General features: G+C 39.3%; 1 protein-coding gene and 3 non-coding genes across 6 annotated transcripts; all 4 read left to right on the top strand.

Annotated features, from left to right (window-relative positions):
* The first annotated feature begins 862 nt into the window (after nucleotides 1-862).
* On the top strand, nucleotides 863-26400 carry MPP3 (MAGUK p55 scaffold protein 3). 3 transcript variants are annotated; one of them, XM_063178932.1, is made up of 19 exons: nucleotides 863-1032; nucleotides 3778-3930; nucleotides 6637-6755; nucleotides 7235-7312; nucleotides 8939-9019; nucleotides 9503-9640; nucleotides 10668-10749; nucleotides 11517-11602; nucleotides 13124-13198; nucleotides 15105-15301; nucleotides 16358-16422; nucleotides 17062-17082; nucleotides 17812-17850; nucleotides 19142-19306; nucleotides 19975-20055; nucleotides 20457-20550; nucleotides 21322-21430; nucleotides 23194-23316; nucleotides 24835-26400. In XM_063178932.1, the coding sequence occupies exons 2-19, from the start codon at nucleotides 3906-3908 to the stop codon at nucleotides 25012-25014; spliced, it is 1758 nt and encodes a 585-aa protein (XP_063035002.1). In that variant the 5' UTR covers nucleotides 863-1032; nucleotides 3778-3905; the 3' UTR covers nucleotides 25015-26400. The 3 variants fall into 3 exon arrangements, with proteins under 3 accessions (XP_063035002.1, XP_063035000.1, XP_063035001.1); XM_063178930.1 differs by having other exon boundaries at nucleotides 865-1032; nucleotides 17809-17850; XM_063178931.1 differs by lacking the exon at nucleotides 863-1032 and adding an exon at nucleotides 1325-1342 and having other exon boundaries at nucleotides 17809-17850.
* TRNAC-GCA (transfer RNA cysteine (anticodon GCA)) lies at nucleotides 5081-5152 on the top strand. The gene has a single exon. It is a non-coding gene; the product is annotated as a tRNA-Cys (tRNA).
* TRNAC-GCA (transfer RNA cysteine (anticodon GCA)) lies at nucleotides 5569-5640 on the top strand. Its single transcript has one exon. It is a non-coding gene; the product is annotated as a tRNA-Cys (tRNA).
* TRNAC-GCA (transfer RNA cysteine (anticodon GCA)) lies at nucleotides 5984-6055 on the top strand. The gene has a single exon. It is a non-coding gene; the product is annotated as a tRNA-Cys (tRNA).

Raw genomic sequence — 26400 nt, 5'->3', positions numbered from 1 at the left:
TCCCGCAATTTATATGTAGAGTGCGGTGTTCTATGGTGTGGAAATCCTTTGGCCAGTCCATAACCTGTTCTGGCTCTTCCACTGAGCTTTTGTGTGCACCTCCTGACTGGCAGAGAATGAGACATAAAGTCCTTGGCTTAGGATAAGCACTGCTTAGCAACAACTAAAACCATCAGTGTGTTATCAACATTATTCTCATACTGGTTCCACAATACAGCCCTCTGCCAGCTACCAAATTAACTACTGATGTCTTTACAAATAATTTAATGGATGAAGATATGTGTGTTAACATCTTTGAAATGTCTCTACTGAGTTTGGGCAGCAGGTTTATTACTGTCCTGGAGAGCTTGGCTCCTGAGATAGGCACGGGTCTGCACAAGGCTGAACTTTGGGGGAAAATGCCAGGTTCAAGAGGGACTATGGAGTGGCTGCACCCTCCTGGTACCTCAGCAATGGGGAAAGGAACAGGGCACCATGCTGCAGGAGTTAGAATAAAAAGGAGACCGAGTCCTCTGAAACCCAGAGAGAGAAAACCCCGCGGGTGCGTGCCCCAGTGAACTCTCTCCCTTTATTCGAATAAATCAAAGGACTCCTCCATCTCCTTTTGGGACATAAAATTCTGGCGTTTTGGACTTTCCTGACAGCCCCCAAGGGTGACTTCAACAAGGGAACTCCGGAAGCCGGGCTGAGGCAGCGCCCAGGTCCGCCCGGCGCCCGGAGCTCCCCCGGGATAGCGGCATCCGGAGCCGCTCGCTCTGGGGCGAAACCCCGGGGCGGAGCTGGCAGCCGCTAACCCTGGCGGTGCCGAGGCCCCGATTTCGTTGTCAGCCGCCGCTCCGGGGCGATCCAGAGCTCCGGGGCGATCCAGCCGCCCCTCAGGCCGTGGCAGCTTGGGGGAGGGAAGGAGGGGGGCGTGCTTAGAACGGCTCTTGAGGGCGCATGAGCGAGGTGCGCAGCAGGCTGCGGGCAGCTCCGCGGCCGGCCGGGGCAGCCTCCAGCGCCGCAGGAGCCCAGCCCGGGCCGCTCCCGCAGGTAACGGCGGCCCGGGGCAGCGCCGGGCCCGGGGCGCGGCGCGGCGCGGGGGCCGCTGAGGCGGCGGGGGCGGCGCCATTTTGCGGCTCTTCGGGCCGGGCTCCGGTGCTGCCTTGGAGGCGCGGCCCGGCGTGAGGGAGCCCGCGGGTGTGTGCTGGGTGTGCCTGGGGGCTCGCTCCGGGTTAGGGCTCCCCGGTGGATGTGGGCCCGGAGCGTGCTCGCCTCACGGCTCGGGAAGCATCTCCGGTCCCGTGCGAAGCGCAGCCTCGCTCCGTACGCGGTGGGGCTGTGAGGAGGTTTGGGCCCGCAGGTATCACCTCCAGCTCGGTGGAGCTCACATAAAGCTCTCCGGGGCAGGACAGCCCTTGCCGGGGTTGCCGGTGGGTGTCACCGGGTCCCCACACCGGCCAGGGGTTGCCCGGCTGAGCCCGGAGCGCCCAGCGCGGCTGGGCCGGGGCTGCCCCTGACCGGGGGCTCGGAGGAAAAGTCCGGCCCGGTGATGCTCAGCAGGGTTGTGCGGTTTTATCTGTGCTTCGTTCAGCACCAGAGCAGTGTCTTTTTCCGTCCTGAACTAGGTACCCGTGAAGAGCTTCACTCAGGTTGGACAGGAGGAGAAAACCTGTGTGGCCATCAGCTATCACTTATGGCCCGCTTAGCGTAGTGATGCATCTTCTGATCTAATGTAAAATGTTAAACTGCAGATGCTTTCTGAAAGCAGCTGCTGCTTTGAATGATACAATCTGGATTACAGAAGCTTTCTGTTGTGTTAGGCTGTGAACCACAATAGGTTTGTTCTCTAAGTTAATGGGGATATTATGCTTCTGGTAATATTACGGTCATATTACGCTTCTATTTTATCTCCTGCATTGACCCTATGGAGAGCATCAGTTGAGTTTATTTAGCCCTTTCCAAATATTATCAACCCTTTTTCTAGGTAAGAAAGGTGCTTCAGGCTTTCAGCCTTGGTAACAGCTGGACAAGAAAAATGAATTAAGGTTTAGGTAGATGTTTTTAAAGAGGGAAAGTGTATTTGAGCCTATTGATGCTATAGTGATAAGAGGACAGATTGATGGTTTTGAGACACATCTTGCAAAATATCACGTGCTGGGGCTGATTTTAATACCTCTGAGAGCCAGCCCTGGCTCTGGAATGTTTTCCATTCTTTGGAGTGTTCATTCCTGGCAGTTCTGTGTAACGGGATTTTTACAGAGCATGGAAGATGCCTCTAGGGGAAGCCTCCATTTTGACTGCTGTGCCTAACTCGACTAATTCTCATGCTCCTGAGTTTGCTGTCTGGTTTCTAAGATGCTGAAATGTGTTTTTCAGGTTCCTGTGTGGGCTTTTTTCACTAATAATCTGGAAAATAACTTGGCATTTTGTGGGGTTTGGTGCTGAATAGGTTTGACTGTAGGAAGCACGCATTGTTGCAAAGATGAAGCAGGCAATTAAAGTTCTTTCTCAATCATTTGAGAAGATTTTAATATGAGTCAAATGAAATGCCATAATCAAGGAACCAAAGCAGTTGAATGAATTGCCCATAAATTTCTTTGGCATGAAGTGAGTGAAATGTTTATTTCTTCTAAGCAATGGGCAATAAGAGTGTTTAAATGAAGGTATAGTATATATAATGCACTGGAGCACAATCCATGGAGTAGAGTGAAATTTCAACACTCAGATAATTTATTTAGAGAACTCCAACCATATTTTGATGCCTAGATGGATTAATTAATTGTAGTAGTAGAAAATACAGGGTGTAAAACACAGGTGACTGTTGAGCTTAGTATTTCACTGTATTGTAGAGAAACTCAGAAATCTAAAAGATTCTAAATAAGGAAATGCTAATTTGCCATGCAGTACTATGGTATTTTCAGGCAGCTAGTCAAGAAAATTTGAATTGGAAGCATCAAACTTGTTTCATGCAACCAAAATATGATAGACTTATCTACAAATAGAAACACGAGGAGCATCCTTTTTTGTATTCAGCAAAGAGTTGGAGTATGTGTGCTGTTATGGAAGTTTATTTTTATAAAATACTACTCCAATGAATTTTATAAGCATGGAGAAGATTGTAAGTGCCCTGAAACACAATGTTTCATCTTGGACTGGCAATTACATGCATAGATTCAGTTTTGGGGGTTGTTTTAAATTAAAAAAAAAAAAAAAAATGCTCTGGAGTAATTTGCTCTGAGTGACAAGAGAAACCTGCAAGAGAAGTATCCAAAGCCATTTCTGAGCAGCGGAAGTAGCTTTATTTTTATAACATCTGTAGTACCTGTGACCAAGGTTGGCAGAGTGCCAGCCCTGCCAGCTTTGAGGAGCTGTAACTGTAGCATGGTTCCCATCAGAATTCAGGGATGTGGACACTTCTTTGAGATGAGTTTTAGGAAGCCCCAGCACATCTTGTGATGTGGCATCTTCCTGCATGCTCTGTTTCTGCACGTGATATTTCCCAGGGCTTTTAAACATCCCTTCTCTTCTGCTTTTTCTGTTAAAATTACCTATCTTGAGAGATGCTCTCTTCAGCCTCAGCTTTATCCCAGATACAATATGGTTATTATATAACCTTTCCCATTTTACTTACATTTCATTACATAACCTGGTATTTTCCATTGTCACTTGCATAGCAGAATAACTGCAGAGCCCTGCTTGATCCAGGTTAAACTGAAAACTAGAAAATTGCTATTTTTACATGCCTGACATTTCTCTTGCATGCTTGAGCTTAGATATTATGTTTGCTTATTTCAGGACTGCCTGTGAACCACAGCCCAGAAAGAAGAAACAATCCTGTTGGTTGAAGTTGAAGATTTGTCTCTAAGAAAAAGAAACAATCCTCTTGAGGTTGAACATTTTTCTCTAAGAGTAAGAGCAGAGCCATGCCAGTGCTTTCAGAAGACTCAGGTAACTCAGCTGCATGTTTTCAACAGAACAGGGATTGAAATCTTATCATAGGTGTGTCACACATAAAATTAATTCAAATTGGACTAAAATGTAATGGAATTAAGAGAATTCAGCTGGAGTTTTTGAGCAATTACTTACAAGAAAGAAGGTGAAATGTAAAAGGTAAAAAATTAATAAATTTTGTCAGGAAACAGTTTCCTGATAACCCTAGAGCACGAGAATATATTCTGATAGACCTGAGTGTATTCTGATAGACTTGAATATATTCTGATAGACTTGAATATATTCTGATAAACTTGAATATATTCTGATAAGTTCCTGTAGGCAGAGTTGGACCTCTCAGTGTAACAGTGCCTTCTACTCCTGCTTATTAAAGATCAGCCCATGTATATCTGCTGCTTGCTGGGTCATTTCTTAATATTTTCTAAACAGGGGTTGGTAAACTTTGTTAATATTCTTACATTTAACTTAAAATAAGTGATTTTGTTCAGAGCTGCTTACTAACTTTTCCAGTATGCTGCCCAGAGGGAAGTCACAGATATTGAATGATGCTTAGGGTTAAAGCAGGAGTGAGTTTGAGTCTCCTGGATCAAAATTCACTCTGAGGTTCATGGAGAGAATAGCCACAGGAATATATTTGAGCCCCCTCCACCTTTTCTTATTTCCTGTTTTGTTTTGGTCTTGTGTTCCCAGACATTGTTCACCAGGAAAAATCTGGTGTTTGTCTGCTGTGTGTGCTGCAAAATTGGGATACTGGTGATTAAAATAATTTTTAGAAAACAAGCCACAAGCTTTGATTCTGCCACAATGAAATCTCCACCTGTCCCTTCTTCCTCTGTTCAGGCCTGGCTTTTTTAGGTGCCTCAGAGGCAGAAGGGGCAAGAGAACACTGGGGAAGTGCAGGGGTTGTGCCCTGTGTGAGAAGCACTGGCTGCCTGTGTGAGCTTTTGTATGTTTGAAATTCCCTGCAGGCATCAGATTGACCTGAATTTCTCATTTTTTTTTCCCATCATTGATGACATTTGACCCCATGCAAAGCCATTGAGAAGTCCATTAAAGTGCAGAGGGGGGTGTCAAGGGTTCCTGGACAGCAAAACTTTTTCTTTGCCAAGAAATGTTTCTAAATTTCCCTGGTGCAGAAGCTGTGCCAGGGGGTATAGCTCAGTGGTAGAGCATTTGACTGCAGATCAAGAGGTCCCTGGTTCAACTCCAGGTGCCCCCTCTTTTTTTCCACCTTCCCTTTGCCCAAATTTTGCCACAGGAAAAATCCATGGAGAGCTCTGAGCTTGTGGAGTGTTGGTTCTGAACTCCAGCATGCAAGGAAGAGAGACTGAGCTGGGAAGGTTTTGGGGTTGTGTGTGCTCTTATCTGTTGTTAATTCTCTGTAATCACCACCAGAATTTCTTTTTGGTCTTCTTTATGAAAGGATTAGATTGCTTATATTTGTTAATGCTTGATTGAATTTGTGAAATGGAATGAAAGCTTTGATTGTTCTCCTAATTTCTGAGGTCTAACTGTGTGTACCTTTAGTAGGCACTTTGTGGAGCTGTGAAGGGAAGAAGTGCAGTTCCTGGACAACAAAATGTTTTTGTTTGCCAAGAAATATTTTCAAATTTCCCAGGTGCAGATGTTGTGCTAGGGGGTATAGCTCAGTGGTAGAGCATTTGACTGCAGATCAAGAGGTCCCTGGTTCAACTCCAGGTGCCCCCTCTTTTTTTCCTCTTTTCACCTTCCCTTTGCTCAAATTTTGCCACAGGAAAAATCCATGGAGAGCTCTGAGCTTGTGGGGTGTTGGTTCTGAACTCCAGCATACAAGGAAGAGAGACTGAGCTGGGAAGGTTTTGGGGTTGTGCTGGAAGCACTCAGTGTCTGTGTGTGCTCTTGTCTGTTGTTAATTCTCTGTAATCACCACCAGAATTTCTTTTTGGTCTTCTTTATGAAAGGCTTAGATTGCTTATATTTGTTGATGCTTGATTGAATTTGTGAAATGGTATGAAAGCTTTGATTGTTCTCCTAATTTCTGAGGTCTAATTTCCCAGGTGCAGGTGTGCTAGGGGGTATAGCTCAGTGGTAGAGCATTTGACTGCAGATCAAGAGGTCCCTGGTTCAACTCCAGGTGCCCCCTCTTTTTCTCCTCTTTTCACCTTCCCTTTGCCCAAATTTTGCCACAGGAAAAATCCATGGAGAGCTCTGAGCTTGTGGGGTGTTGGTTGAGAGCTCCAGCACGCAAGGAAGAGAGACTGAGCAGGGAAAGTTTTGGGGGTGTGCTCTTCTCTTTTGTTAATTCTCTGTAATCACCACCAGAATGGGGAGGTGGAGCTGCTAAAGGAGCTCATTCAGTCATTTTGAAAGTCTGCTGTGGTACTGAAAATTCAACATTTGTAAGAGGGAAACAAAGGGTTTTGGAAACAAAGCATAATGAACATGAAGTGGGAAATGTGAAAGAAATTTTTATATATATATATATATTGCTTTGTTAGCCTTTGCTTTAATATGATGCTGTGTTTGCCACTTATGAAGGGAATGTTGCAAAATGAATGGTGGATAAACACAAGATAAACATGATAAACACAAGATAAACTCTGCAAATTTGATGATCACCAATGTTTTACCCAAATAAATGTAGTGACTGTTAAGTCTGCAGTAGAAAGTCCAGTGATAAATCCTGTGTACAATGTTTTTGTTCTGTCCTGAATCTAAATTTAGGGTTGCACGAAACTTTGGCCCTTTTGACATCTCAGCTAAGACCTGATTCAAACCATAAAGAGGAAATGGGATTCCTTAGGGATGTCTTCAGTGAAAGGAGTCTCAGCTACCTGATGAAGGTAAAAGTTTATATTTATTTATGTACATTCTCCTTACAGTTTACTTTTTCTCTGTTCACTGGATTTATCAAGCATTTACTTTGCCAAACTTTTTTTTAAGAATTCTGTACCAAGCAAAACATATGTGTGCTTAAGAGCAAACATTAATAATGTTTGACAATTAGCATATTTTGTTCAGAAATAAATTTTTCTGCTCTTCTTGCTAAAATGAACACAGTGCCCCATAGCAAAAAAGTAATGTGAAATGGCTTCATTTTTTCCTTATGCTCCTAAAGTCTTTACAGATTTTCTGTCTGAAACTACCATGAGCAAAAAGAAAACAGAGTCCCAAACAAAACAAAAATAACCCTAAGAGAGATTATTTTTCTGACACATCTTAGATAAATTATATTCCTTAAATAGAAAAACATTCCAGTGTAGGTATATTGAGCAAGTTTTGTATCTCTCTGTAGAAATATCCCTGAATAATCTTTTTTCAGATTCATGAAAAGCTCCGGCATTATGAAAGACAGAGCCCAACTCCTGTTTTACACAGTGCAGCAGGATTAGTTGAAGATGTGAGTAAAAATTCTTGTCTCCTCATTTTCCTATTATTTACACCTGCTTTCCTAACAAATCAAAGCTTTGCAATTGTGCTGTATGTGAACATATTTCTCATCTTCCCCAGCTGTCTTTGTAATCTGTTGGCCATGATTAATCAAGGAAATGAGAGCTCAAAAATACCAAGTTATTAAATGTTTAGTGAAGATGGACACATTCAGGTGGAAGGAAAGGATATTGTGAATTACCTTCCTAAGGGAGAGGCTGCAAAAATCCTTCAGCCCTGTGTGGAAATATCCCAGCTGAGCATTCAGTCATCTTCAGCCTTAAAACCATTACAGCCCAGGCAGCTCTGCTGTTGGTTTGGGTTGGAGGGACCTTCAAATATGATCTCATCTAAGCACCACAGGCAGGCTCACCTTTCCCTGGATCAGATTGCTCACAGCCCTGTTATCCTGATTTTGAACATTTCCAGTGCTGGAGCATCCCAGACTTCTCTTGGCAGCCTTGTTTCCAGCATTTCACCATGCAGATGTTCTAGCATCTCACCACCTTCATCATAAAAAATTCTTCTTATATCCAATCTAAATATGGATAATCTAATTCTTCCTTATATCCAGTCTGCTCTCTTTCAATTTAAAACTACAAGCCTTGGTAAAGAGCTTTTCTCTCTCTTGTAAGCCTCATTTATGTGCTGAATTATCATAGTTGAGACAGAGACAACACAAAGCAGCACATTCCATTTTCAGAAGGCTTCAAACTGTTTTTATTATGGCATTTGCTGGTTCTTTACATGCACCTGTTCCCTACCATAGCATAGGAAGGGGCAGTGGAAGGTTTGGGAGCTGGAATATTTCAGTTTTCAAAGTCAGGAGACCCCAGTGCCCCCCTTAACATGCAGCACACCCCCTCTCCCTGTTCCACACACACTGTACCACCTCCACAAAAGTTTCAGCACTGCTACCTGGCAAGTCACACAAAATTTCCATCTTCAGAACAGCAGAGAAGTTTTTTATAGAGCTATATGAATTCCCTGCTTAGAACCCTTAACAGGGTAAGGAAATCTCTTTTGTCTCAATCCATTTTCCCTTCCTCCTCCCTCCCCTGCTTTCTCTCTCCTCTCACCCACTCAGCCCAGTGCAGAAGTGCCTCCATTATTTCTCTCATCTTTCATTTAAAGTGCCTGAGAGTCCAGGGCATATTTTGGTGTCCAGGTTTTGCAGGGGAACAAGGGAAGTTATGTTGCATGTTCCACACAGTTAATACTAGATGACTGCAGAAGTTTAAAGTCTTTTATCAAATAATGCAAGAATGTTGTTTCAGGTATCACTTATGTATTCCATATGGAATTAAAAATTTCAGAACTCATTCCTGAAATTCTATTGATGGAATAACTCTTAAAATGTATGTTTAGGGATTATTATTCTGATTCCTAATGCTGTCTTCTGTACTATCTAATAAAAATAGCTAAAGAAGCTTTGGTTTCTTTCAGGTTTCATGCACTATGGACTGGGATCAGTTTTGATCTGTGCACACTACGTTGATGGATGATAGATGTTAGCAAACACTCAACAGAAATGTAAATACATGACCTTGTTTGGTGAATTCCTTTAATTTTGAGGTTGTAAATTTTTATTTTAAAGGTAATAGAAGAATTGCAGACAGCACCAGTGAATAATGAAGAAAAGGAGCTGCTTCAGCTGTTGTCAACACCACATCTCAGGGTAAAAACCACAAAGAAATGTCTTTGCAGAATTGTGATAGAACATTTTGTAACAGAAAAGTTATATAGAAGCCTCCCACAAACTTCTATTCCACTGGGATTTCCTGCACAGACTTTGGCATGTGAAGAAAATTGAAAAGAGACAGCTTTCCTGCATAATGCACCATGCTGTCTTCTATTCCTCCCTTCCTTAATATTTTCTGAGGGACCAGAAAAGAAAAGGAGAAGAAAATTACACCTTCTTGCTTTTCATTGTCCACTGTGTTTTTTGTTGTTGCCTGGATTTATTTTAAATATTGATATACACCAGTGTGTAGTTTACATGATGGGTAAGGTAATTGCTAAATCATTTTTGGAGGATTTGTGGTGAGGGAAGAAAGGGGGAGGTTTAATTTTCCTGTAATACTGGAAAGATGAGAATGGGAATTGTGGTATTACTCCATTACATTTTTAAACATTATTGTTTTTTATTTCCTTTATGCAGGCAATGCTTGTAGTACATGACACTGTAGCACAGAAGAACTTTGACCCAGCTCTTCCACCTCTGCCTGATAATTTTGATGATGATTTTGATGAGGAATCAGTGAAAATTGTTCGGCTAGTGAAAAATAAAGAACCCTTGGTACATATTAGATCACCTATCTCTGGTTATAAAACTTTATAGTGCAAGAGTGTTATTGGGAGTATGGAGGAGATACTTGAAGATGTCATCAAATAGCCTTCAGAAACTTGGAGCGTTCTGAAGCTTATAAAGTAACATAAAAAACAATTTGGTAAATGATAAATGCACCTTCACAATTTTGCATTTGGCTGCTTTATGGGCATAGTTTATAATGCCAGGAAACAGTGAAGAAATTGTATATGTTGGAGCAATTATGCTGATTATATCTATTCATTCTTTTGATACTGTAGCTAGCATTCAATGACTTCATGTGTTCACTTGCATGAAAGTCAGTGAGAGTATGTTTGATACCTACATATAATCATTATATTGTCAAAGTCCTAATTTTATACTAATGGAAATGGAAGAATTGATTCCCTAAGGCAAAACAGCTGTATTGGGAAAGAAATTATTAAAGCTTTGTATTGCCAGCAGAGGTAGGAGGAGGAAAAAAAATCCAATTACTTGGCTTTTTTTCTTTTACATATAAAAGTGCTGACTGTATTGTATACAGATTCAGAAAAGGAGGAAAAGGAATATGTTACAATAAGATGTTTTGCACACTTGAGTGGCTTTGATGACCACAATAATCAAAGGCAGCAGAAAGGAAGGTGGGTGCACCTTGCCATAATCACTTGGCATGGGCAAAACTTGAGTAATGGTGGAAATCATCAGGGAGAAAGAGAAAAATCATAGAATAAATTAATTCCAGTTTAAAAGTCATAATAGTATACACATTATGTCTCTGGTTGCTGAATTCGGGGTAAATTTCTTACCTTTTTTTGGGTGGGGGGTATGTTTTATTTATAATCACTTGGCATGGGCAAAACTTGAGTAATGGTGGAAATCATCAGGGAGACAGAGAAAAATCATAGAATAAATTAATTCCAGTTTAAAAGTCATAATAGTATACACATTATGTCTCTGGTTGCTGAATTTGGGGTAAATTTCTTACCTTTTTTTGGGTGGGGGGTATGTTTTATTTCAGGGAGCTACCATCAGAAGAGATGAGCACACAGGAGCTGTGATTGTGGCCAGGATCATGAGGGGTGGTGCAGCTGATCGCAGTGGTATGATTGCAGTAGTTCATTTCTGAATTAAATCTGGAAACCTCTGAAGTTTCCTGGGCATGCTCTTAACATTTCTGTGTTTATCAGTAACCTGTTCATCTAATTACATATGCTTTTTATTAGGAAAAAATGAAAACAGAGATGGAAGAAGTATGTTTGAGCTGTAGAAAAATGCAAAGAATGTTTTTAGCTTCTAATCTAGTACCTTGGTTTATTCAGTGTATCATGTGTTGTTTTCTGTTTGCTTTACTGAGAATTTATTTTATGGCAGTTAACAGTAGCTGTATATATGACAACTACAACATTTCTTATTGAACTGGATAAACAAATCTAAATCTTGTAGAGTCTCTTCATGGCTTGTTAAAAAATTTAGTGTAGCATTCTTTCTGTGAGTGTGAAGTATTGATCTGTCAGGTGACAGATATGTCATTCCTGCCTTTATTTTCTGTGTGTCTCCTGATTTGGGCACACTCATGAAACTATTCCAGTTTTGTATACTTAATACTGATCCAAAGAGTGATTTTCCAGGGTTCCTTGCCTGTCTGCATGCTGCTCTCCTTTGAGCCTGTGCTGCATGGAGAGGAAAGTGCCATTAGGAATAAAGGCAGGAGACTCTGAGGCACATTTCCAACAAAGGCTTTGGTACTAAATCCATCAGTCTGGATGAGGGAGCTGAGGAAGTACAAGCTAATGATTTAGGCTGGACATCAGAGGAGAAGTGCTTTCCAGTCTCTAGACCTATTTTAATTTCCTTACCATCTTTTCAGGTCTTGTCCATGTTGGAGATGAACTAAGAGAAGTCAATGGTATTACTGTGCTTCACAAACGACCAGAAGAAATAAGTCAGATTTTGGTCTGCACTGATTTTCATTTCAAGATCTTTTCTGTTTGGTGATCTAGTAATTACAGTAGATGATGAAATTTAACCATGAGTTTAAAATATAGAGCTAAAAGATGCAATCCCTGCTTGTCTTTGCATTAAGAGTTTTTCTTCTCCCAGTGGATTAGTCTTCTCCTTTTGACTTCAGAAACTTCTGCGAACTGGATTGGTACCAAGTAAGATACAAATACAAAATTAACATGTTGCTCTGTCAAGAACTTCCCTTTAATGCTTTGTTTATGGCAAGCAAGCTGCAAATTATAAATACACTCCTAGAGGATGATTCATAATGTGGTGTGTTGGGAAGCTGAAGAGAGTCTTGTCTGTGTGTTCAGGAGCTGTCAGTCTGTCCTTTACCAGCAGATTCCTGGTGACATGAGCAATTTCTTGTTTCAAGCTTCTCTAACATGAATACCCACAAATCTTGGTAGAAAGTGGTGTAGCTCTTCTGCTTCTTTATCTCTGATTTCCCTTTTGTGCTGTAATTCCCCTTGTCTTGGTGTGGAGTGGAGTTAGGGACACAGTAAGGACACTGGTGTCACTTCCATCACCTCATTTCAATTTAGATCAAATAATCCCAATAATGCCAATGACTGCTTTTAACTTGGGGGGCAGGGGGTGTCAAAACCATTTTGAAATAGTGTGTAAAGTTTAATTCATGGGGATCTTGGGATGCTATTTATCTGTCCTGTGTGATTTCTAATTACATATGTCCCATGTGAGTTAATGCCTGAAGTGTAACACTTTCTTTTTCATGGTTTATTATTTGAAGAAAAGCTACAAATGTTTGTGTTTGCTTTTTAATCTGTGCAGAATTGCAGGCTTCCCTGAAACACAGTTCATCTCATGCAAAATAAGGCATCTAAAACAGATGAGATAAACCCATTCCAGATTTCTGATGAGATAAACCCATTCCAGATTTCTGATGAGATAAACCCATTCCAGATTTCTGATGAGATAAACCCATTCCAGATTTCTGAAGGACCCAGAAGTGCTTTTTAGTTTACTATAACTAATAGTTGTCATTTCCTAGCAAAGATTTCTAGAGTGAAAGTAGGTGTTTATTTTGTAGATGTTTATATTTCACTCTTGACAAGTTAGCCACTATATGGAGAAAACACAGCAGTATTGTTCAAAGCAGCACTTTAAAATTATTAGTCTGCAAAAATCTAAGTCAGTGTTGTACTAAAAGCCACAGAAATATGTAATGTACTCTGAAGTGTAGCCCAGAAATTAATGCAATTGCTAAAAGCAAACAAGAGAATTTTAATGCAGGTCTTAATATGTTTTAGCCAAGTAATTACTGTGGATGTCTCCACTGTTGTGGAGTCATGGAAAATCCTGATGTTCTCTGTAATGCAGTTAAATTGTGGATTAGCTTGGCCTGTTAGAGTTCTGAGGAGACAGCTGCTAGCTCCTTAACTGGAGCTTGAATAGTCTGCATTGTATCCTTGTCCTGCTTTCAAAGTAAAAAACCATTTCTGTTTTGCTCAGGCTCAGTCTCAAGGGTCAATAACACTGAAGATAATTCCAGCCATCAAAGAAGAAGATCGTCTCAAAGACAGCAAGGTATGCAGCTGAACCACTCAGGCACATCTTTACCATTCCTGCTCCAGTGGGAAGTGCCACAGACTCCTGATTGAGCTGCAAAGACAGCACAGTGCTTTTTTGTGCAGTACCCTTCTATTCATTACTCCTCTCCATCTTGGCACGTGTTCTTTTAGAGCATTTCTGAAATCCTGCCTCTCTTTTTGGTCTGTGTAATTCAATTGAGTGTTCTGCTGTCTCCTCTCACCGTGGCAGCTGCAGTCTGTCCATTTTCTCTGGGCATTTTGCCACTCATTTGAGTGAAAATGGACCTCTGCAAGCAGAGCAGCATCACCATGTGACCCCAGCAGCCCATTTCAGCTGCCCTACCTGATCAGCAATAAGTGATTGCTCACAAGGTTCCTCTGTCAGTCTCTCTGCCTCCCTGCTCTTGCTTGCTGAACTTCTCCTTCAAGCCCACAAATCACTTTCTGAATTGGTTCTGCTCTTGTGTTAAACTGTGTTAAGATACAAATCCAAAGTTGAACAGTAGATTTTGATGCATTAAAGGAACATTTTAAGAACAGTCTTTACGACTGGGCAACTTTGCAAAAAATCTGTGACAGTGGTCACAGGGGTTTTCAAGATGAGGGAGGAGACGAAGATTTGACTCTATATTTCAGAAAGCTTGATTTATTATTTTATTATATATATATATATTACATTATAACTGTACTAAAAATAATAGAAAGAAAAGTTTCATCTTAAAAGGCAAGCTAAGAATAGAATAGAATAAAAAACAAAGGTCTGTGGCTCAGACAGAGAGGGAGAGCTAGCTCTGCCATGAATGGTCACTAATTCTAAACATCTACACGAGACCAATCACAGATGCACCTGTTGTATTCCACAGCAGCAGATAACCATTGTTTACATTTTGTTTCTGAAGCCTCTTAGCTTCTTAGAAGGAGAAACCTTAAGAAAAGATTTTTCATAAAAAGATGTCTGCGACAAAAATCCATTTTTACTGTTTTCTCCCTTCCCTTATTTTTTTCCAACCATTCCTTTATTGCATTTTGTACTTAATGTAGATTGTCATCTGTGTTTCTTGGAACTTTGGTCTTTTGAGTCTCATGTTCCACAATTCCATAATTACTGGATATATCCTGGAAAGTTTTTTTTTACTGCACAAGCTGCCAGGTGTTTATATTTTTGAGTGCTTGCAGGAGGAATAAAGTATATATATAGCAGTGTTAGCATTGGGGGAAGCCTTTTAAAGGCAGACATTTCAAATTCCAGATAGGACAAGAAGAAATGACACGTTTCAGGACCCAGGACATCCCTCTGGCTGTCCTGAGCAGCCAAGACCCCTGCCAGGGGTCTCAGGGACCCTGGCACAGAGCACAAAATGCCCCTGTGGTTTTGATTTAGACCCATGGAGCAAATTACCAACCTTGTATGAAGATCAGCAAGCCAAAACAGTTTAGGTAGAATATAAGTGAAGTTATCACAAGGTGGAAAAGTAGATTTTAGGGTTTTTAGAATGGGGGTTCAGGAGGCAAGATGGAGGGAACTGTGTGTCTCCAGCCTTTCTCCTTCTTCTTCTTCTTGCTCTCCATTTTCTGCAGTGATGTTGGCACTTTGGGATTGGTTTAGAGTAGAAGCTCACTGCCTAACATAGGTGATAGGTATTGGAAACACAGGTTTTAGTATAAAGACATAACACTGCCCTGAGGGCAGGCAGAGTGCCTCAGACTGTCTTGCTGAGCTGACCTCGTCAGGGCAGGAGAAAAATTTTTATAGATAAGATAAAACAAACAACCTTGAGACCAAGAAATGAAGATCCTTGACTCCGTCAAGCGCCGGGCTGGGAAAAGCGACTTTGGAACTTTTCTTGGGGTCAGGCTGATAAGCCAATGATCCTGCCAGACATGTTACCTTTCTTTTGCAGGTGTTTATGAGGGCACTTTTCTGCTATAACCCCAAGGAGGACAGAGCCATTCCTTGCCAGGAGGCCGGGCTGCCGTTCAAACGCCGCCACGTGCTGGAGGTTGTGAGCCAGGATGATCCCACGTGGTGGCAAGCCAAGCGTGTTGGGGACACCAACCTCAGAGCAGGCTTGATCCCCTCAAAACAGTTCCAAGAAAGGTTTGTCAGCAAAGATTACAGGTTTTATTTTTTTCTTTTACATGTATACAGTTGTCACTATATTGATAAATTGATTTTATGCCTGTGGTGGTGTTCGCAGGGGTCCCAGGATGAGGGAAGAGATGAGAATCTTGACTCCATGTTTCAGAAGGCTGATTTATTATTTTATGATATATATTATATTAAAATAAAATTACATACTAAAAGAATAGAAGAAAAGATTTCATCAGAAGGCTTGAAAGGAATGATAATAAAATCTTGTGACTGACCAGAGAGTCTGAGACAGTTGGACTGTGATTGGCCATTAATTAAAAACACCAGATGAGACCAATCCCAGATGCACCTGTTGCATTCCACAGCAGCAGATAACCATTGTTTACATTTTGTTTCTAAGGCCTCTCAGCTTCTCAGGAGAAAACTCCTTTTGACAGGATTTTTCATAAAATATATCTGTGACAATGCCAGGTTTTTTTCACAGAAAATTAAAGGCATGGTCATGGCAGGGTAAATACAGCCAAGAGGAAAGTGCTAAAAAGCTCCATCTTCTCCAATTATATCATAAACTTCCTACTTGATTTTAACACTTAAGGAAGATTTTACTTGAAACTCTGTTCTTACATTTTCACACAAGCTGGGTAAATTGGTTTCTTTACTAGTAAATAACAGAAAACTTCCAAGTGATCTGGAAAAAGGTGGATAATTTCTACTTATGCACAGCTCAGTGACTGCTTTGGACAAAGGTTATTTACTTTTCTTAATGTTGCAAAAAAAGATCATGTGGGCAAAAGGGAAATAGGAAAAAAATCAGATTGATAAACTATTGATTTCTATGCTCTGATATATGAAAGCATAAAATGTTTTGAAATTTTCTTTTCATTCCCTTACCAGTAACAATGTGAGACTATCATACTTTTAAATAAAGCCTTTTAAATAGTTGAATCAGAAACATTTTAATTTTTTTTTAAGAAAAGCACTATGTCATTCTTTATTTTCCATGCTATAAATTCTCTGTAATTCTGAGTTTCCATATGTAAAATAGAATTATTTCCTATTCAGACGACTGACTTACAGGAGAACAACAGGCACTCTGCAGAATACCAGAACTCTGAAGAAACCTTTATGTAAGTCAGATGTGTTCTTTCAGTGGTGCTTTAATTGATACTAAATTATCAGTTTTTTCTGTTGTTTCAACAATTGTTTCACCACTGACTGATATTTTAAATACCAGCTGCCATTGGTTGATATGCATGGACACAAGGGAGGAGGAGGATTTGGGTTTGAGCTTTATTTTGTTAATGCTTATTGTTTTCAAAACTCATAGCTGTCCCTCTCTCTCTGCTCTCAAAAACATCTGGCCTCACATATTTAGATGCCTTAACATTTGCTCACACTTTTTCTGTGATTTGAAACTTGAAAGCTGCAAAAATAACCTAATGCATCTTCTGGAAATTCATATATGAGTGCATGAAACAAGTCTAGATTCACATGAAAATAAAGGCATGTAATGAGGAGTGCTGCTTAAGCTTTATCTCAGATGTTTTCAAGACAATTAAGCTGATAACTGGTTATAAGAACTCCATTTCTGCCCAAAATTCTTTAATCAGTTGATAAGGGTATTGTATTGCAGTACTTTTTTTAAGATAGAAAAGCCTGCTAAGCAAATTAAACCAGAACTTTCCTTTCTATTTTCTCTAATTTTGCTCAATTATTTGTCCATCTTTTAATATCATCCCAACTCTGCCTTTCATGCTAACTTATAGATGATCAGTCTTCTGACAAAGGTAGGTGCTCTCCTAACTCACTTTCTGTCTGAATATAAACAACCAAAGTATTTTCTAAAATAAAAATAATAAAATTTTCTAAAATTCCAAAGGGATCAGTAGATATATTGTTCCTAGGACATTTTCTTTGTGAATTATTATTTAAAGTAATCTAATTCAGGTTGATGGCTTAAGTAATGGTGATTTTGCTTTTCTGATTCAAGAGAAAGGATTTGAGATGTGTTTACATGTTCTGGAGGTTTCTGAGTGAGGTTCAAAGACTTGCAAGTTAAATGCAGTCTTTGATATGTTTAAAAAATAAAGAAATATTAGGGTTTAACATTTTAGGGCACCCATGTTCATTCTAAGTGATTTGTCTTCATTGTTTTCTGTGTTATTTTCATTATGAGCAATTCTGTTGGGCTTATGCAGTTTGTATGTCATGTACCAGCTGCCTTTCTAAATATCACATATTTCCTGTTGAATTCCATAAACTCTGGGAACTGTAAATACCAAGATATAAAATTCTCTAATTCAATATCAAAGTCAAGGATTTTTTCAAATACAAACCACTAGTCAAGGCAAGTATTTTTTAGTTTATGTTTAAAAAAGTACCTGCAAACAATGCAGGATATAAAATTTCTTTCCTTGCCAATGAGCCAGACTTGTATCACACACATTGTCTGATATTTCCTTCCTCCCTCTCACTCCTTTCCCCTGTGCCCTACCCCACTTTTGAATTTTCAGAAGACTGTGACTGTGAAGGATATTTCAATGGACACTACATAGGTGAGTAACCAAACCTTTACCTGTTCCCTAGCACACCCACCCCAAAAAAAACCAGAACCACAATGAAAACAAAACAAAACCCCCAAAAGAACCCACCTCCACATGAAAAAATCCAAACTGAACTATTAAATTAATTTCCCATACATTCATAAGCTAAATTATCTCTGTGAAGAGGCATAACCTAAAGCAGCTAAAGTTTTATGAGGGGGATTTTATTAGTGGTTGGGTGTTAGGATTTCTATCTCATATGCAGTGGGATATGAGGTTTTCTATCCTATATATGAAGTTTTCTCTCCCATATGCAATGGGATTTTAAGTTTTCAATCCCACATGCAATGGGATGTTAGGGTTTCTAACCCATGTTTTAGGGTTTCTATCCCATATTCAATGGGATGTTAGGTTTTCTATTTCATATATTAGGATTTCTATCCCATGTGCAGTAGGATATGAGTTTTTCTATCCTATATATGAAGTTTTCTCTCCCATATGCAATGGGATTTTAGGTTTTCAATCCCACATGCAATGGGATGTTGGGTTTTCTAACCCATATATTTGGGTTTCTATCCCATATTCAATGGGATGTGAGGGTTTCTATCCCATATTCAATGGAATATGAGATTTTCTATCCCAAATGTGAGGTTTTCTATCCTATATGTGAGGTTTTCAATCCCATATTCAATGGCATGTTAGGTTTTCTATTTCATATATTAGGATTTCCATCCCATATGCAGTGGGATGGGATGTTTTTTATCCCATATGGGAAGTTTTCTATCCCATATATGCAATGGGATGTTATGTTTTCTGTCCTATAGGCAATGAGATGAGAGGTTTTATATCCCATATTCAATGAGATGTTAGTTTTTCTGTCCCATATATTAGGGTTTCTATCCCATATTCAATGAGATGTTAGGGTTTCTATCCCCTATGTGAGGTTTTCTATCCCATATTCAGTGGAATATGAGGTTTTCTATCCCATATTTTAGGTTTTCTATCCCATATTCAATGAGATGTTACATTTTCTATCCCATATCCATATTTTCCCCCTTCCTTTTATCTTTTTGCCTTTTTTGGAACAGCTGCCAGTAACATTCTGCTCCTTGATCTCAGCTTTAATATCTTCAGCACCTTTTCCTCATGGTAGCAGCTTTTATTACAGATTTCTCCTATAATCTGATCACTGATTTGATGATAAACAAAATTGATGGGAATAACTCCCATTTGAAGACAACAACTTGAGGCTGAACAAGTTTAAAAATCTGAATTTTATCTTTTTCTTGTGTTTTGTGCCCAGCTGGTTTACGCAGGAGCTTTAGGTTGAGTCGAAAAGAGAAAGAAAACAATGGCAATGAGGGCAAGCAGGCAGAGCAGGCAGATGGAGCAGAGTTCCTCACATATGAAGAAGTCACAAAATATCAGCAACAGCCTGGTGAACAGCAGAGGCTGGTGGTTTTGATTGGTAAGGTGCCCAATGTGTTCAAAGTTTTTCACATTTCTCCTTCTTCCTTTATCCTGCACTCCCAGAGGCTTTTCTTACATGTTTCATTTTGGGGTTCTGGTGGGTTTTTCAAAACATTTTTCTGAACTCAGTCTTTTATTTTAAATTACATTAAAAAAAAAGAAAAGGAAAAAAAAAAAACAAAACAAGGAATCAAACTCACCAAATCCTTCTAAAAATAATGATGCAGGACTATTTCTCATTTTTCTGATTCACTTTCTGGTTTTTACTCCAGTGTTTAGGCTGTCAGAACTATTGATGAAGAGGCAGATGTTAGAATTATCTATCAAGATTTTGTATAAAATTTCATTTCAGCTTATCAGCCTTGTGCTAAACCAGTTTCTCAGGATGCCCTAAAATTCAAGGGTATCTCCTAGAACTGACTGCTAAGAGCAGATTTCCTGATTTAGTGCCTGCCAGGTGATTGTCCTGCAGTTCAAAGAATTAAATTTGTTCCTGATGATCTTCAAAGCAGAATATGGCAGAGCAGGTCATGTGCTCTCTCATGAAGGAGGTTTCTTCAAGCTCACTCCCAAATCATATTCTTTGTGTGAAAGTAATATATTTATTTTCTGCATTATTTAATTTCACACAGAAACCTGTCAGACAGTTTTATTTTATTTTTTTAGGTTGTTTGGGGGCCAAGTTAAGTGAGCTCAAGCAAAAAGTTGTGTCAGAGAACCCCCAGGAGTATGGGGTTGCAGTTCCACGTGAGTAAAATTTACTGATTGTGTTTGTTACATCTGTACTCCATAAATGCTGTCTAATTAATGTCCTGCCATCTGCACTAATCATTTCTGTTCTGACTATTGATTATATTAATATTTCTGAAGTACTCCGATTTTTTTTTCTCATGGTAAATTATCATCTTCCTAATTCTTTTTTGTTAGTTACAGCACTCCTGGGAGCAAAATAACTTCGTTTTTGGTCATACAATATTTGAAATTGAGTCTAAAACAAAATTATAGGGTCTGATTTATATTTTGTTCATTTAAATTTGCCACTGTGTAACTTTCTTGTTTGAAGTTGGGAAAATGTGACTGAAACTAAGTAGAGAAAACATTTGCAAAGGCTGATGTGTCTCCCATGTCTTGCTTCCCTTCTCTTCTAGATACAACAAGGTCAAGGAAAAGTCATGAGAGAGAAGGAGTAGAATACAATTTTGTTTCTAAGCAATCATTTGAGACAGATGTGCAGCAAAACAAGTGAGTTAGTTTTTAAATACTGGTATAATTGATTATTTAAAAATATTGGTTGCACAATTTTACATCATGAATACCAAAATCAGGTGACAAGTTGGACAAGATTAGAAGGATTCAGCTTTCAGCTTTTAAGTAAAAAGCTCTTTACAGAGTCTGGACTGTTAGAACAAACTCAAACATTGAGCTGGAAGCAATTTAGGAATAACATCAGTAGGAGGATCCTGAGTTAGAATTTAAATAATCTGCATAATGATTGGTTAGAATTGAATCTAGTGAAAATAACAGATACTTGGTTGGGCTGCTTACTGTCTGTTTAATATGATGAGTAAAAAGTTTTATTCACAAGTCTCTTTGAAAGTAAAAAGTTTTATTCACAAGTCTCCTTGAAAGTGTGTGCTAGATGGAACCTGTGGTTGTACCTGACACTGTGAGCCTGAACAGGTTTTCTCCAAGTTCAGATCTTTACCAGGCTCCCAAAAGATGGGAGAATTGCAGTCCATTGCCTTGCCAGCTTTGTTCTGTTTTCTGTGAAAAATATTCATTCTTCTTCCCCTTTTTGTCAGCAGTGCTGATTAACTGTTAGTGATTTATGAAGAATTGCTACAAAGCAAGGAAGGAAAAAAAATAAGTAAAAAGAAATAAAATCCCTCTCCTGGTTTTCTGCCTCTCTCCTCCCTCTTTGCTTTGACTTCAGCAAACAACTATCAAATGTTCCAAGTTAAATATTGTTAATATTTTTTGTAGATGATATTTAAAAGTGTATTGACTTTTTAGATTTGTGGAACACGGAGAGTACAAAGAGAATTTGTATGGCACCAGCCTGGAGGCAATCCGGTCTGTGATGGCCAAAAAGAAAGTTTGTCTGGTGGATGTGGTACCTGAAGTAAGTCCTGCAGCTTCTTTTAAAGAATGCAAATATCATTTCCTGCTGCCTGAGCAGAATGGCACTCTTGGGAATGCAGGGCAGTGGTTGCAGTTCCTACAGTCCAGCTGGGACATGCCTTGCAGATAAGATTAGATATTTTAAAGAAATGGAACTGTGAAAGATGCACTGTAGTAGGACCCACGAGGGGTAATTGGCTTTAAGGCATTTACAGCATGGGGTGGCAAAAGCTGATAGGTCAAAAAACACTTATAATTTATTGTAATTAGCAAATAATTGGCTTCTGAATGTGATGGCGTGAATTACAACATCTGTATTGTCTCACCCTTCACATGAGACTGAAAATTAGATAAAAGCTTTTAAAACACATCTCAGTTACCCCATCTCTGGGTCAGAAAAGGGATTAATCCAGCACAGCCTGGATGTCTCTTTAGTAATGCTCACTGTGGGACTTTTCCCTTGCTGTAGGACCAGTGTGCATCCCTGACCCAGCCTGCTCAGGACCCAGAGAGAATCCTTAGAACAGAGTTGTTATTTCCATTCTAGATCTGATTTTAAAAAACCCTGTCCCAGCCTGCTCAGGACCCAGAGAGAATCCTTAGAACAGAGTTGTTGTTTCCATTCTAGATCTGATTTTAAAAAACCCTGTCCCAGCCTGCTCAGTTCCTGGAGAGAATCCTTAGAACAGAGTTGTTGTTTCCATTCTAGATCTGATTTTAAAAAACCCTGTCCCAGCCTGCTCAGGTCCTGGAGAGAATCCTTAGAACAGAGTTGTTGTTTCCATTCTAGATCTGATTTTAAAAAACCCTGTCCCAGCCTGCTCAGTTCCTGGAGAGAATCCTTAGAACAGAGTTGTTGTTTCCATTCTAGATCTGATTTTAAAAAACCCTGTCCCAGCCTGCTCAGGACCCAGAGAGAATCCTTAGAACAGAGTTGTTGTTTCCATTCTAGATCTGATTTTAAAAAACCCTGTCCCAGCCTGCTCAGTTCCTAGAGAGAATCCTTAGAACAGAGTTGTTGTTTCCATTCTAGTTCTGATTTTTAAAATGCTGGCCATGGCACACCCACACCCCCCCAAGGCTCTCATTTGTAGGATCTCAAGGATGCAGAACCCATTTTTGGGTGCAGATACAGAATGCAGTAACACCATGAATCACCCCAGGACAGGAGCAGTGAAAGCAGTGCCAGCTCTCAGTACCCACCATGCTGTGAGTTAATACTTGAAAATTTGATCCAGATTTTGTAACTGGGCTAGGAAAAGGTTTGTGGTGCTACCTCAGATGAATTCCAGGTTTAAAATTTGCAGTGTTGTGCTAAGGCAGTTTCTCAGGATGCCCTGAAATTCAAGGGTATCTCCTAGAACTGACTGCTAAGGTCAGATTTTCTGATTTAGTGTCTGCCAAGTGATTGTCCAGCAGTTGTTCAAAGAATTACATTTCTTTAATTAAATTTGAAGCATAGGTGAAGCAAACCATAACTTGCCCATGAAGTCAGGGGTTTTTTTATACTTTCCTCAGTATTTTTTGCCATGTCCTTGCCCCTTGGAATCCCAGTGCTATTCAGGCAATGCTCCATGAAGTCTTGGGTGCTAGCCAGGATTCTGGCATGAGCCTTTGTTTGAAGGGCAAAAAATTGCTGTGGTCAGATGTGTAGGAAACAGGACTTCACACCACAGTACCAGTGAAACCACTGAAACCAGTTTGAGTCTCATGGAAATGTTGCAAAAACAAGTCTGATAACAAAAAAAAATCATCTGTTCACAGGCAGTAAAGCACTTGAGGACTCCTGAGTTTAAGCCTTATGTTATATTTGTGAAGCCTCTCATTTCAGAAAAGAAAAAACATGTCTTAAAATCTCACATGTCAGAAGAAATCTCATCCCCTCTTGTGAGTATTCCAAGTTCTAATGTCTTGAAAGAAATATTTGGGGCTAGCACTTCTGTTACTTGAAAGAACTCCTCTTCCATAGCAAGAGTTAAAGTGGGGCACTAAGTAGGTCCTGTAGCCTTTCAGGTGCAACTTCAGAAAATGGAATTTTTGATTCCTTATCTCCTCAAGTTTTAAAGTAACACAAAGCCAAGTGCCAGTCTTCCATATTCATCTGGCTACATCATCAAGGCTGCAGCAGGGGGAGTTGTGGTTATTAATTGTTGTAGTTTTGTTGTGGGTTTCAGGATGAGGTGAGAGATGAGAATTGACTCTAAGTTCTTAGAAGGCTGATTTATTATTATATTATATTATATTATATTATATTATATTATATTATATTATATTATATTATATTATATTATATTATATTATATTATATTATATTATATTATATTATATTATATTATATTATATTATATTATATTATAATTATATACTAAAACTACACTAAAGAAAGAGAAAGGAGACATCAGAAAGCTAGAAAGGAATAAATAATAAAATCTCATGGCAGACTCAGAGTCCAACACAGCTGGCTGTGATTGGCCATTAATTAAAAACAATTCACATGCTGGTAAACAATTCTCTAAATCACATTCCAAAGTAGCAAAACATGGAGAAGCTGAAGCTTCCCAGCTTCTCAGGAGAAAAGATCCTGGCAAAGGTATTTTTCATAAAATACCACAGTGACAAGAAGTTGCTGCTGAACTCAGATAAACCAACAATAATTTTACATTTCCTATGAGCAGCCATCAAAAAGTAATTTTGTTATACCCCCAAAGTGACAACCACAGCAGTGTTTAATGGTGTACACACAAATCACAGTGTGTGGATGTCTTGAGGATCAAACCTGGATCAGCTGCAGCTTGGTGATGTGTAAACCTGAACAGAGTGCATAATGGCTTTATTTATGATAACCTAAACTTAAATTTATATATATATATAAATATATATATATATCATAAATATATATATATTTATGATAACCTAAACTTAGTTCACTTGGTAAGGTTTTGTGTAAATCCTCAAAAATACTGATCTTGGGACAGTAGATGCATAATTTCTTTTCAGTTTTGAGGAGTGTGGTTGCCATATCTTGGGTTAAACTACATAAAATGAAGTATCATTTTCTGTCCCTCCTATACCATATTTTCCCCCTTCCCTGAGGCCCTTTGCATTTTTTGGAACAGCTGCCTGTAGCATACTGCTCCTTGATCTCAGTTTTAATATCTTCAACACCTTTTCCTAATGGTAGCAGCTTTTCTTACATGTCCTCAGAGTAATGACTCATTATGCTTTAAAATACCATACACTTTATACATATATATATATTTATTATAATGTATAATAATATATATAATGCATATAATAATCTTATATGTATAGTTTAATATATATATTAAAATAATATATACATACTTTGAAGTACTAGAAGGACATGCTGCAAATTTCATACCAAGATCTTGTTTTGATCAACAGGATGAAGAACAGCAGGAAATTCTGAATTCAGCAGCATTCATTGAAGAGCAGTATGGCCATTTAATTGACACTGTACTGGTGAAAGAAGATCTCCAGAGTGCATGTAATGAGCTGAAAACTGTGTTAGATAAACTGAACAAGGATTCATTCTGGGTGCCAGTCAGCTGGGTGAGGTCATAGCTTGTTACCATGTTTGAGGGAAAGACTGTATAAAAATGTTCTGTAAATACATGAATCAGAAAAGGGGAGTACATTGAATTTGCTTCAAAACTGCTGGTCTTACCTAGAAGGCAATAAATAAAGAATGTATGAGGAAAGATTAAACAAAGTCACAAGTTGACACTGCCTTTCTGAGTCAAATTTTGAATAGCAGCTGTCATTTAGAAGTTGATACTCAGACCAAATAAGCCAGTCCAGTCTTTTACTGATCTTTACACTGGAAATTGTGCATTTTGTTACAGTGGTGTTTCACAGAGGCTCCCACACTTCCAAAGCATTTTGTGCTGAGACACTGACAAAGATGGAAGGTTTGTCCTTTGGCCACAAATTTTTGTGGCTAGATTGAAAACCTCAGAATGAAGTCCCCCTTGGGAACAAGCTCCTTCAGCTGGGTGGGAAGTGTTCTTTGGAGAGAGGCTCAACAAGTTCAGCTGGCCAGCAAAACAGGCTTCCCTTCACAGAGAAGCATTAATTTAGTGCCTAATTAGGCACTAAAAACTAGGCCAGCTATAGGAGGGGTTTTTATGTCCATCACATTTTCCTGTACTCCAAATTATCTTGCACAGCTCACAGGTATTGTCTGCTCATCCACAACTTATGCTCACTTTCCCAGTCACAAAAGCTGAACAACCTCTGAGGGTACCTTTGATTAAATTAAAGCAAATTTAATTAAATCCTAAACCACAGATTTTTATAGTGTACATGAAAACAACTGCAAATGGTTCTAAAACAGGACAGTTAGGAAGCTTTGTTTCTGCAAAACATCTTTGCCTGTGCTACGTGGTGGGCCACAGCCTTGACACCAATGGAACAGCTCCAAAAAGGGCACTCAAAGGAGGAGCCACAGGTCAAAATCATCATCCTTCCAGCATTTATGTAGTAAAAAGAGGAGCTACAGCTCAAAATCTTCATCCTTCCAGCATTTATGCACTCAAAGGAGGAGCTACAAGTCAAAATCTTCATCCTTCCAGCATTTGTGACCACTTCTGTTCCAAATCTGGTAAAGGTTTCCAGAGCATCTAATTGGCCTGAAGAAGAAAACTCTTAAAGGACCTTGTATATATTTGAGACTTGAATATAGAGTATTTTTGAGTGGGTCTTAGGAAGATGCAGAGATGATTCTGGAAGTAGCTGTGCTTTATCCTTGGGGGATTTCAGGGGAGAGCATTGTACAGGTGCATGGTAGCTGTAACTAGTTCCTGTTCTCACTTGCCTGCTGAGGTCTGATATTTCCTGTGTATTAAACAAGACCTTTTGGTGTTCCTTCTATCCTAACACATAATGTTCTTCTTGTTCCATGACATTTAGCAGAACTAAAAGTTGCATATTAAAAGCACATTTCTTACA

The sequence above is a fragment of the Melospiza melodia genome, chromosome 30 (genome assembly GCF_035770615.1).
Source record: "Melospiza melodia melodia isolate bMelMel2 chromosome 30, bMelMel2.pri, whole genome shotgun sequence".
Lineage (NCBI taxonomy): Eukaryota > Metazoa > Chordata > Aves > Passeriformes > Passerellidae > Melospiza > Melospiza melodia.
The sequence above is the reverse complement of the archived record's forward strand: the minus strand, read 5'-3'. Positions and strand labels throughout refer to the sequence as shown.